The 13,258-nt window shown below is 35.3% G+C and overlaps 2 protein-coding genes across 4 annotated transcripts in view; both read left to right on the top strand.

Annotated features, from left to right (window-relative positions):
• LOC141376079 (uncharacterized) overlaps positions 1-13,258 on the top strand; it is a 996,984-nt gene that overhangs the window by 628,929 nt on the left and 354,797 nt on the right. The gene's annotated exons all lie outside the window — the stretch shown is intronic.
• myo10l3 (myosin X, like 3) overlaps positions 1-13,258 on the top strand; it is a 157,177-nt gene that overhangs the window by 85,393 nt on the left and 58,526 nt on the right. For 2 of the 3 annotated variants that reach the window (XM_087267541.1, XM_087267540.1), the window contains exons 16-18: positions 5,469-5,551; positions 9,922-10,030; positions 12,515-12,595. In XM_087267541.1, coding sequence (XP_087123667.1) covers positions 5,469-5,551; positions 9,922-10,030; positions 12,515-12,595 — 273 coding nt within the window. The remainder of the gene's footprint in view (positions 1-5,468; positions 5,552-9,921; positions 10,031-12,514; positions 12,596-13,258) is intronic. The other variant, XM_087267542.1, reaches the window with a different exon arrangement.

Genomic DNA, 13,258 nt, shown 5'->3' with positions numbered 1-13,258 from the left:
AAGTAGAGGGCGAGTAAATAATGACAGTGTCCTTAATTTAATTTTTGGGTAAGATTTTTTTAACTAACACCAGAGCCAATGACCATTCCAGTTGATACCTTTAATCTCAAGAACTGGCTGATATTTCTGTCTGTCATGATTGCACAAGTGTGATTACCAGGAGCAAGCGGACACTGGACTTTCCCAGTCTTTTCCCCCTCTCTCATCGTTTACAGTATCGCTTTCAGGCTGTAAGAGAGGAATTAGTCTTTCAGAACATTGAGAAAAAGCAGTCGGAGCAACATGCTGAAAAAGTACAGCGAGAGAGAGAGATAGAGAGAGAGGAGAGAGAGAGATAGAGAGAGAGAGAGAGAGAGAGAGAGAGAGAGAGAGTGAGAGTGAGCGAGATGAAAAGTGAAGAGCTGGTTTGCCCTTTCACCATGGCACCACACGAAGCCTCCACAGTTTAATGTGCTGGAAACCACACGCATTTGGCACGTCATTCGGCTCCTTCTCTAGTTGCAATTTTTCTCCTCCTGACAGTTTTCATTCATGCTTCTACTTGCTTTTGACTTTTTCTAATCCAAAAAAATCTTTGATTTAATCCAGTTTTCCAGTAAAAACATCTAGAATTGCATTTGGTATTAAAGCCTGTAATTGTAGTTCTCAAGTAAAGGCATCATTTTTTTGAGGCGAGCACTTTTTTTTTTTTTTTTTTGGATGTTCATAGAAGTGTTTATTTTCCAGCTTAATGGAAAGAAAAAGTCCAATAAAATGCAGTTTTATGTGTATCTTTTAAAGCATTTTAAAAATTTGAGTTTGTAGATTTCAATTTATTCATTTATTTTCCTTCGGCTTAGTCATCAGGGGTCACCACAGCAGAATGAACTGCCACTTATCCAGCATATATTTTTAGATTTCAATTACATTACAAATGTATAAAGACAGTTTTCTTAGAATAAACAGTTATCCAGATTTATTCATATCATCACTTAAAAAGCAATTCATTAACTACTTAAAAAAGTTTGTAAACTTATTGCCTTATAATCATTAATTAAACAAACTGTGTATATTTAACTATGCATAGTTATAAAAGTCAAGTCAGTAGGTTTACTGACTTTTAATTAAAATCAAATTGTTGCTTTTAAGGCAACGGGTTTACTCACTTTTTAAATGGAACTAATCACTATAAACAGTGTGTAGTCTGAGGGTTTTAAAGAAGGATATTTTTACTCATAATTTGCCTGATGTTATTTTATTCTACAGTTTTTTCAGGCTGTTTGCAGTATATTTTGAATTGTGATGGAAAAGTGATGAAAACAGATTCTCAAAATCCTCTTTGTGATTTTTTTTTAATTCCGATATTTGAAAAAAATATTTTGAACTGTTGGATTATTGCTCTATAATTCCTTACGTGTCCAGTACAAACTCAGGAGGCGGAGATCAATGTCAAAAGTATTAGTAATTCACTAAGTACCAATGAATAATTCGATTAGGGCCCTATGCTACCAAAGAGAACACATGAGGCGCTCTGCATGTGGTGCCACAAAGCCTTGGCCTCCTTGCACACCCTCTCTCTGGGCCTGTTGGTTCTGTCCTTGGGGACACCTACTGTATGCGAAATGTGTCCCCACTGGTTACAAGTGGAGCATTGCACAGCCTGGCAGTCACTTATCAGGTGGTTCAACTGCCCACACCGGAAGCAACCCTCTCCACTTCCCTTTTCTATCCTCTAAAATGAGGCTATTTGGGTGGTTGGTTTAGCGATTGGCTGTACACAGGTGTCATGTAAGATTGTTTAGGATCTGGTGACTCCACCAATTGTTTACCTTTCTCTATATCTTTTTTCTTTTGATCGTTGACTTTGTGCCTAGCTTTGTTCACCTGTAATTTTACTAATTGGTTTTTCAGTTCCTCAATTTCAGACTCTTATCAGCTTTATCTTTAGCTCTTTTCATGTGATTCAGCAAGTGTCTCTCCCAGGTGGCTGAAGCACTTCCTGGTATGTCAGGGTTTTCTTTTAGAGCAGTTTTTAACACAGCTTGAAGTCCCCTCAACCACAGAAGCTCTGAACACTCCTTCATGAATTTGGTTAGCATGAGGATGTGTCCCAATTTGGGCTTCCCACTCCTGTTTGCATCTCATTAAATATGCTGCTGGTGTTTCATCTGCCTTAGGGAAAGGGATGGAGCGATCCCAATACTTGGATTGGATATTGGTTCCATACAGCATATTTTTGCTGGATCGGGTATCGGCCAGCTGGTACCGATCCATATCCGATCTTACGTGTCGCTATATTCTGTGTATTTTATAAGCCAACAAAAGCCACGAAGGTAGCCTATTATAAGGCACTAGAAAGTTGTCATGTAGGCTTACTATATCCTAAATGTTTTGAAGCCATTTTACAGTTTAATGTGAAGCACAGATGAATATTCAAGTGGTTAAATTCATTATCAGTTCAGCGCTTCCCTCCACTGCGCCTGTCAAATGTTTTCAGTTCATTCACAATTTAAACTGCGTGTCGCATTCATGACTTTCTCCAAGACGATTCGTTGCTGTTAGTTTAAATAATTAGTGGAGAAATGCATTTAGTTTTGCAATATGGAGTTAATTGCTGTTGTGCTGTGTCGGTTATATCAGCAGATCGCATTCCCAACACTAAAGTAGAGAGGGTTATTACCTCTTCTTCCCACACAACGTAGGCCTGCCTGAAACTTTTAATTAGAAAAGGCTCAATAATACATTGGCCAGATCCTCAACGCACAAATTTCTTCCCTTTCTGCTGCTCAGTTTTGTCCATAGATACTGGAGGGTTGTGCACTGTGTTTCAGTGATGCATCAAACGCTTCTTTCACCAACAAATTATACTGAACAAAATTTATTTAAAAAAGATAATTTTTCTGATAAAAGCATGAACAAGTTTCTCTAAGTCTTCACTGGAAACAAAGCATCTAATTTGTGCAATGTTTTTGAGATGATAGTATGTTGATTTACTAACTGCTTTGACATGACTATTAAAACTCAGATCTGACTCCAGAGTCACACCAAGATTCTTGACTTTATTTTTTGTTGTTTGACCTTTAGTGCCAAGGTACGCATTTACCTTGAGAACCTCATCTCTATTCCCAAACCCAATGACTTCAGTTTTCTCTTTGTTTAACTAAGGAAAGTTTTGGCACATCCAACTGTTAATTTCATCAATGCATTGACAGAGGGAGTCAACGGGGCTGTAGTCATTAGGCAGTAAGGCTAGGTAGATCTGAGTGTCATAAGCATAGCTGTGGTAGGAGATTTGGTTCTTTCTCATTATTTGGCTCAGAGGGAGCATATAAAGGTTGAACAGCAGAGGTGCCAGAATCGAGCCCTGTGGGACTCCACATGTCATGGGTGTCCACCTCGACCTATGGTCACCTATACAGACATGGTAACCTCTCCCTTCAAGGTAAGATCTGAACCATTTGAGGACCGTCTCAGATAGCCCATCCCAGTTTTCCATCCTATCCAGAAGTATGCTGTGATCAACAGTGTCAAATGCAGCACTACGATCGAGCAATACCAGCACTGTTATTTTACCTGAATCTGTATTTAGGTGGATTTCATTGATTATCTTTATAAGGGCGCTCTCTGTACTGTGATGTGCTCTGAAACCAGACTGAAAATTGTCTAAACACCCCTTGAAGTTTAGGAACTTGTTAACCTGGATAAAAACAACTTTTTCAATGATTTAGCCAATGAAAGGGAGATTTGAGATTGGTCTGTAATTGCTCAATAGCGTGTTATCCGGGTTGCTCTTTTTCAAGAGGGCTTTAACAACTGCAGTTTTAAGTGAGTTTGGAAAAATCCCTGAGAGAAGCATTTACCACTTTTAGAAGATCCATTTCTAAACAGGTAAACATAGTTTTAAAGAATGATGTGGGAAACATGTCAAGACTGCAGGTTGATGTTTTCATAATTTGCACGATCTCTTCTAAGATTTTACCATTAATTCCCATGAAATCAGACATAATGTCTGATTTCTTAAGTTGTGGTTAAGCTAGTCTGACGTCGACACAATTTGGCTGATTGGATGAGCTGATTGCTTTTCTGAAATTATTGATCTTATCAGTAAAGAAATGAGCAAACTTATTACATTTGCTTTCAGAGAGTAGCTCACTGGGAATCCTACTGGTTGGGGTTTGTGAGTCCCTCTACTGTTGCAAAGAGTGTGCGAGAATTATTTGCGTTGCTGTTTATAAGGTTTGAAAAGAAAGTCTGCCTAGCAGTGTTTAGTTCCATATTAAAAGCATGAAGACTGTCTTTATAGATTTTATAATGGACTGCTAGTTTAGTCTGCTTCAAACCTTCAGGAAAATATCAGGCTTCGCTAAAAGGCTGGTTATTTTACCAATAATTAGGCTAAATAAAAAACAATGTAGCCTATATAGTTTATAGCAAGCATCATGTTTTTAGTAACATTGTGCCCTCTGTCATATACAGTAGGCCTATAGGTGTTTTTTTTTTTTTACTAAAGAAGACATATTATTTCAGTTTATCACCAGAACTACAGAAACTGTATTATGTTTAAAAAAAATGGCACAGTATCGGGATCGGATCTATATCAGTCAATACTAAGAATTTTGGTATTGGATTGGTTCCAAAAAAATGGCATCGCTGCATCCCTACTTAGGGGTGAACTTTATGTTATGCATCGCACCAGGTGGTGCAGGAAATTTTCTCCTCATCACTGCCCCCAATCACTTGCTACATTGTCAAAAGTAGTGTCTGATTGACATTTATTTGTATTAGCTTCCTGTTCACATTGTCTTAATTAACCATTCCCTAAAAGAGTTCGAACGTCGTCTGTAGCCAATCGATATTTCACAATTTCATCCAATGTTCAATTTTTTTTAAAGAAATGTATGCAAATTAACTCATTATTCAGTAAATAATGCATCATGCGAACATAACATGCTTAAAATTGTTGATGCAATCAATAAATTGTGGAAGTGTGGTGGAACAGACTTGAAGCATGATACATGATGGTTCCGATAATATCAATCCAGTTTTCCAGATGGAGAATATCTTTAGCATCTCCTCTCTATGCCAACACAAATGAAAGATTGGACTATAAGCTTTGGATGAATGCTCTGTTTAAATGGGAGATTGCAATTATCGAGCCGGTGATATAAATACCCGCAGCATGTGTCGTGAATGCGGCATACTTCGCAGCTCAGGAGTTTATTTTACGGTGTTAAGATCAGTGGAGGAATCTGTCACCACGGAGGTCATGACTGAATAATGCTTGACAGGTGACTGCATTAAACTGCGGCAGCACCAGCTCCATCAATTTCACTAAACAGGAATTGGAGACAGTGCATTTCACAATTCAATTAGTATCGTTAGGACAGACACAAGTATGCTGTGCATGTGCTGCGGCTTATATAAATGTTGCAGTATTTAAGGTCATTGTACTTGTGTTTTGTAACTCTTTTCTTATCTGTGTCGGCCAGGTGCTGTATGATGTGCGTGGTATCCTAGAGAAAAACAGAGACACATTCAGAGATGATATCCTCAACATGCTGAAGGACAGCAGGTGATCTATGCAGTTCTTTAGTGTATTCTTACTTGCTTTAAGGACAGTAATACATGCACTGTGATGGTACAACAAAGCAAAATGGATATCAAATGGTAATGAGATCAAATATTTTAGGAAATTTTAGTAAAATATAATATAAAAGTATAATTTTATGGAGCTTTTATGGGATTGAGAGACTAAATAGAATATTTTGTACATTTTTAAAAAGTGATTTTAAACTTATTGACAGACTATTTAAAATTATCTATCAAAAAACTCATTACAGTTAAGAAGAAAACAACATATTTTAGTTTCATTTTTAAAGCTTTAGTTGTTAAATTACCACAGTGTATATACACAAATACTAACAATAACCAGATCAGCAGACATACTTTTACTTAAGATGCCACTTTTTCTCACAGAGTTAGGTCAATCTGCATTCTCTGAGTATGCTCCATATGTATGGAATGAGCTTCTAAATATACTAAATATGAAATCTGTACCATGTATCTCTATATTTAAGCATATTTTAGAGACTGTCAATTTAGAAAACTGCACGTTTTAACAATTGACTATAGTTTATATTATGTTTGTGTGTCTATGTGTTGTGACATGTATTTATTATAATTATATTATATTATATTATATTATATTATATTATATTATATTATATTATATTATATTATATTATATTATATTATATTATATTATATTATATTATATTATATTATAATAAAATTTTATTTATTTATTTATTTTTTATTTTTTGTAACTTTGTCCTGTCTTGACCAGGACTCCTTGGTAGAAGAGATATTGTATCTCAATGGGACATTAATGGTTAAACAATTAAATAAATATACAACAACAACAACAACAACAACAACAAAAACTGTCCAAAATATGTACTAAGCCTGAGATCTTGACTACACTCAAAAAATTACATTTGCTGTTTGTTCAAACTACTTAAATAAAAAAAAAAAGCTTACACAACACAATTCTTTAGTTTTTGGGTGGACAACTTTACTGTTTTGTGTTTAATCCATTTGTAAAAACTATAACTTAACTCCTTCATGTTGTCCCAACATAAAACGATTGTGTGGAACAGCGTTTTTTTACAGTGAAGAGCGCACAGTCAGATTTCAGAATTAAAAACTTCAAGTATTTTCTCCACAGTGAAATAGGTTTTAAAAATAACTGATAAATATTTTAAAACAGACCAGCTCAAAAGTTATTGATTAATTATATAAGCTTTTGTTGAACGCATCTGTTATCAAACCCATAGGGTCAGCCTAAATTTACAAACAGTGGTGTTTAAAACAAAAAATAACATAAAGGGCCCTATCATACACCCGGCGCAGTGTTGCGCAAGACGCGGTGCAAGACGCGGCGCAATAGTCTTTTGGTAGTTTCAGCTTGGCGCAAGAGTCGTTTTGAGGCGTTGCGCTACGCTGTTTAAATAGCAAATGCATTAACGCTCATTTGTGCGCCCATAGGCGTTCTGGTCTAAAAAGGGAGGCGTTCTGAGGCGGACCGCTGGCGCGTTGCTATTTTGAGAAACTATAATAGATTTTTCATTAGACCAAAACTAACCTGGTCTAAACTCCAGCGCAGAGTTGCGCCTCGCTTACGCACTGCTTAAAACGCACAAGAGAGCAATAGACAAATATCTTTACATATGAAAATTAAATATTAAGGATATATATAGGATATAATAAGAATAGATATAGGATATAAATATAAAGGATTAAAATATTACAAAACATATTATTTTCCAGCCTACATAAATATGAAAAATCACAGTTTTTTTGTCTTCTTCATCTCGGGAGGCTTTTTCAGTTCATTCATAACAATTTGCTTTTGTATAATGTTACTATTATTAGCAGTATTATTTATTATATCCATATTTATATTTGTTTTAGTAAAAACAAGCTTAGATTTGCCCACCTGTCAGGTTTAAGACCATATGGGGCATGGCAGGTGTATTTGGAAATAACTCAGTATTTTGACCACACTTGGTCATCATTGTTCATTAATTCGTTTGCTAGAAATTAGAACTGGATTTAGAAATAGTTTTGAAACAAATCTTTGTGCTTAACAAACGAAATTAATTATTTATAGGCTAATTGATGTCTGTGCATAAAGGTTTCCCTATCCAAGAGCGAATGTGAAAGTGTTCCATTATCTCTCATTCTCACGCAGTAGATGCTCTGTTTAACAGTTTTCTGTTAAAAAACTGTCAACTGTTTGCTTGTGAAATGCTCATTTTTTCCTTTTAGACTTACTTTGCGTCCTGTAAATAGCAAATGCACTCTTGGCGTGACGCAGCTGGGTCTTAAAGGGAATGGGAGATGAGACTCTAATTGGTTTATTCTCAAAACACACCTATAACTCATTAAGAAATTAAACTCAACACTTTTAGCCAATGCGCCTTGGCGCAAAGCGCATTTTCCCATCCGTAAATTAGCAAAAATGCGTTCTGACACGCCCTGAAAGCGTTTGCGCCCTGCGTTTTGCGCTCTGCGCATGGACCGTCAAAATAGAGCCTAATAGCTTTAATAACTAATTTCTAATGACTAAATTATTTGCCACAATGACAGAGCAAAAAATTTTACCAGTTATTTTACAAGATAGTAGTATTCAGCTTAATGTATTTTAAAGGTTTAACTACACTCATATTATTATTATTTTTTTTGCTTGTTCAAACTACTTATTTAAAATGAGCTAACAACACAATTCTTAAGATTTCATTGGGACAACTAAATTTTTTTATGTTCAATCCACTTAAATTTGTTAAAAGTGTTAAGTTAAAGTGTTGTTTCAGCTCATTTAAATTAAGTAGTTTGAACAAGTTCAAAAATATATATCTTTTGAGTGTAGGATGAACGAAGGGGATGTGTCACCACCAATAACCCCAGATTTTTAAAATGTCCCCACCAATAATTTAATTGCCTTCAAAATAAAAAATGCTTTGGTAAAATTTTTCTGTCAGGCTTACTGTGCAAGACTCAGGTGAGACATGGACTGAATCAGCTACATTTAAAAGAAATGTACTTCAAAAGTCACTTGAAGTCAAGGTGGATACAAGTCCACCATAATAGTAACCATGAATGTGCAATTAATAAAAAATTTGTTTCGATTTTGGCCTCCACAACAATTGTGAAAAAACAACGATTGAGATAAGATGGTTATTGTGTCATATGCCTCCGCCTTTCCAGAAGTCTGCATTCATTATTTGTCAAAGTAAAATCATGTTAATTTATTTTTGCACTATAAAACATGCTTGATTTAATGTTGTTTTTATTACTAATTGCATTTGATTTATTTATCTATTTATTAAAGTGCAACATATAATGTGCTGTACTGTTTGCACGCTCAAAGAAGGAAAAGAACATGTGCATGTAAAGACATCTTTTAGCTTAAAGTGCACAAATGGCAATATTATACTTGCAAAAATGTGATCAGATGCAGTGGTAGGTGATTATGCACAAACAAGTCCTCAGTAAATGGAGGCCTTTATTAAACTACCTTTTTGTCAGACATTTCTTTAACTTCACATTGTAAATGTGAAGTTACATTTAAATTTTACAATTAGGGGTTGGGGAGTTGGTGTCAAATTAGGTCCCCACCAATAACAAAAGCAAATTGAAATAAATTGTGTACAATCCTGCATTTTTTACAGTGTAGGTTAATTGTGTTAACTAGGTAAGTTAGGTGGCTTGTTTCCAATTGAAAAAATCAAATTTTCTTAAGGGCTAATAATATTGGTATAATAATCAATTAAGCGTATCTTTTTTAATTCCAAAACAAAAGTCAACTAAAACAAATAAGGAGAAAGCAATACATATTTTGCAATAAACTTAAAATAAGAAAAAAGTGAGTCAACTTAAAATTGTAAGGCAACTTGCTGTAGAGCTTTAGTTGACGCAACTTAAAATGAGTCAAGTGCGTAGTGTGTGGTAAAAAGTTGAGTCAACTAAAAGTAACTTAAAAAACAAGTTGCCTTACAGTTATTTTACCGTAGGAAATTAATAAAAAATAAATAATAGTATAAAAAAAATGTTTTGTACTTCTCTGTTTCACAACACTAAATAGCTCAATAACTTTTTCCCTAAGTTCACACTTTTACACTTTTTTCTTTTTTTTGTCCAACTGTCATATTTTTCTTTGCTTCAAATCAAATGTTGAAATGTTATGATTCTTCTTGCTTTAAAATCCTTATGGCATAAAAGTGAATTGAAAGTTAAAGAAACGTTAAAGAAATTGAACGTTAAAGAAAAGGTTTTTCATGTGCACTCCTATGTACATTTCTCCAAATTTAAACTTAAAGATTTAAATTTCTGCTAAAGTGAATGATGTCTGTGAGTGATGTATTCTTTTGTATCTCTCAGGCTTGACTTCATCTATGACCTGTTTGAGCGTTTTGGCAGCAGGAGTGGAGATGAGACTCTGAAGATGGGCACCGCCCGCCGCAAACCCACCGTCAGCTCTCAATTCAGGGTGAGACAGAATCTATACCTTATATGCCATGTAAAACTATATTTAAAAAAGACTGTTGTTCTGTTTCAAAACCTATAGTGAACTGCATCTAAATGGACAGAAAAAAGACACTTTTTTACACTAAGCTCAAATTCAGCATCATGTTTCATGTTATACACGCATATTTGTACAGCTATCTTTATGGGGACTTCCCATAGATGTTATGATTCTTACACTGTACAGACTGCATATATGATACCCCTACCCTACCCCTTAACCCAACCCTCACAGGAAACAATATGCAATTTTACATTTCTACATTCCTTCATTAATCCTCATGAGGTTAAAATTCCCTGGTATTGCTATATTTGTGGGGAGTACATGGTGCACACACACACACACACACACACACACACAAATTGCATCCAAGATGGAGGATGAAGCTAGATGAAACTTTGATTTCATTCAGTAACATGCTATCTGCAAAATAGTTCAGTGCAATGTTAAATATTTGCTCTGACATTGGTATATACTAACATCAAATTATCGATTCAGGCTTCCCAGAATCAAAATTCCAATTTCTCCATTGAGGAAATGATTTTCTAAGGATTTTTTTAAAAGCCTTTCAAGACAGGTCTACAAGGCTGCGATGTTGTTAATAATTTCTTAACATTTTGTTTTCACAAAATCATGTTTATTTTATCATTTACCATACCATTTGCACATCAGTAATTCACATTAAAAGGGTAGTTTATCAAAGGGTGTGTTAATAATGTCTTGTTACACATTTGAACATACACATACTACTGTTTGTTGTTACATGTGTGTAGTTACACCAGTGTTACACAAGTAAATACTATGTACCAGTGTGTACACTGTAGTTACATACTACTTACACATCTAGTTACCGTGTAAGTTCACAGGTATTAGCGACAGTTAATACAAAGTGCGACCAAACATTCTACAAGAAACACACAGATGACGGTTGTACTGATTACTGATTGTACTGAATACTGATTAAAAGTCATTTACGATCTTTCAATTTAGCCAGCGATAAATATTCTAAAACTTTTGCAGACACGGTTATGTTCTTGAATTAAAAGCATACAGTTGAAGTCAGGATTATTAGCCCTCCTGAATTATTAGCTCCCTGTTTATTTTTCCCTAATGTCTGTTTAATGGAGAGGATATTTTTTTTAACATTTGTAAACATAATAGTTTTAATAACTCTAATAACTAAATTATTTTATATTTGCCATGATGACAGTAAATAATATTTTACCTGATATTTTTAAGACATTTCCTTACAGCTTAATGTGAAATTTAAAGGCCTAACTAGGTTAATTAGGCAAGATAGGGTAACTAGTCAAGTTATTGTATGAGGATGGTTTGGTCTGTAGACTATCTAAGAATATATACTGTAGCTTAAGAGGCTAATAGTTTAGTTTTTAAAATGGTGTTTAAAATTTTTTTAACTGCTTTTATTCTAGTCTAAATAACACAAATAAGACTTTCTCCAACAAAAAATCCTATCAGACATACTGTGAACATTTTCTTTGCTCTGTTAAACATCATTTGGGAAATATTTAAAAAAGAAAAAAAATCAAAGGTGGGCTAATAATTCTTACTTCAACTGTATATTATAAATATTACAAAAATTATTTGAAAGCTCCTTTGAAGTCACAGGTGTTAAAGCACCAAAACTCTGCACAGTTTAGCTTCAACCCTAATTAAACATACCTGGTCAAACTAATTGAGTCCTTCAGGCTTGTCTGAAACCTACAGGTAAGTGTGTTGAAGCAGGGTTGCAACTAAACTTGGCTGCTGCCCTCCTGGAACTGAGTTTGACACCTCTGCTTTAAGTGAAGAAAAAATACTCCAAACCAGTCACATGTTGGATATCATAAAAGTTTGAGTACTTCCTTAAAAATCAGACAGGATTCCACAAGGCAGCTCAGTAGGTTTTAAAACAGAGTTATAATTATCTTTGCATGTGAGTTTCATATTTTGAGGTGGACGTTCAAGGTTATGAATGCGGACATAACAGAATTTATTTTTTCTGCACTTGCGTGTCTTTGTGTCAGTCTTGCATGTGTGTGTGTTTTGCCCTCTTTGTCTGTGTCCCTGTATATCTGCAGCTTTGCGGGGTTACGGGGCTTTGCATGTAATAACTGCCGTGCAGGGGATTTGGCAGCTGCCCTTGTACTGTGGCTCTTAAAGCCAGGGGATTACTCACAAACCGGGCACAAGGGTTTGACAGGGTCCGTGCATGTTCCCCTGTTCCCCTGTCATTAAAGCCGGCCTGGAGCCTCTCAGTCTGAGGCTGTGGGACAGAGTGCCAGGTTGAAGGGTCCTTGATGGAAATACTGGCCCCATCGCAGCCTGTGTTTGCCCTCTTTAACAGGAGCAAATAGCAGCTGTGGTTGCTGAACGCCACTTTTGGTGCTGCTGCTTTCCTGCACAGGGCTGTAATTTAGTGTTATTGTGTCTGTGTGTGTGTTTCAGGACTCTCTTCATGCACTGATGGCCACTTTAAGTGCCTCCAATCCTTTCTTTGTGCGCTGCATTAAACCTAACATGGAGAATGTAGGATTGACACACTTTTTTTGTACTATATCACATTCCTGTCCTGTTTACTTTCCTTATTGAGTCCTACAAATGATAAAAGCATTCTTACGAAACATAACTTTCAAAAAATAAAAAAAAATAAAAAATCACCCAGGAATTAAATCAATGGTTTATCCATAAATGAAAATGAACTCATTATGAATAAATACACTCAAGTGGTTTTAAACCTTTATGAGTTTCTAAAGAAGATATTTTGAAAAAAGCTGAAAATCTGTAACCATTGATAACCTTAGTAGGATAAAAAGAGAGAGTTAATGGTTACAAGTAGTTAGTCTTCATCAGAATGTCCACTTTTGTGCTCAACTAAGGAAAGAAAGTCAAATAGGTTTGGAACAATAAAGGGTAAGTAAATGATGAAAGAATTTTCAGTTTTAGGTGAACTATCCCTCGAAGTTCTGTCATTGTTTTTTTCGCTCTTTCCAAGCCTACACTTTTTGGCCACTTTATTAGGTACACCTGTCCACCTGCTTGTTAATGCAAATTTCTAGTCAACTAATCACATGGCAGTAACTAAATGCATTTAGGCATGTAGACATGATCAAGACAATCTGCTGCAGTTCAAACCGAGAATGGGAAAGAAAGGTGATTTAAGTGACTTTGAACGTGGCATGGTTGTTAGTG

This window comes from Danio rerio, chromosome 9 (genome assembly GCF_052040795.2).
Source record: "Danio rerio strain M-AB ecotype USA chromosome 9, GRCz13ab, whole genome shotgun sequence".
Taxonomy (NCBI): domain Eukaryota; kingdom Metazoa; phylum Chordata; class Actinopteri; order Cypriniformes; family Danionidae; genus Danio; species Danio rerio.
This window is presented reverse-complemented; position numbering and strand designations above follow the sequence as displayed.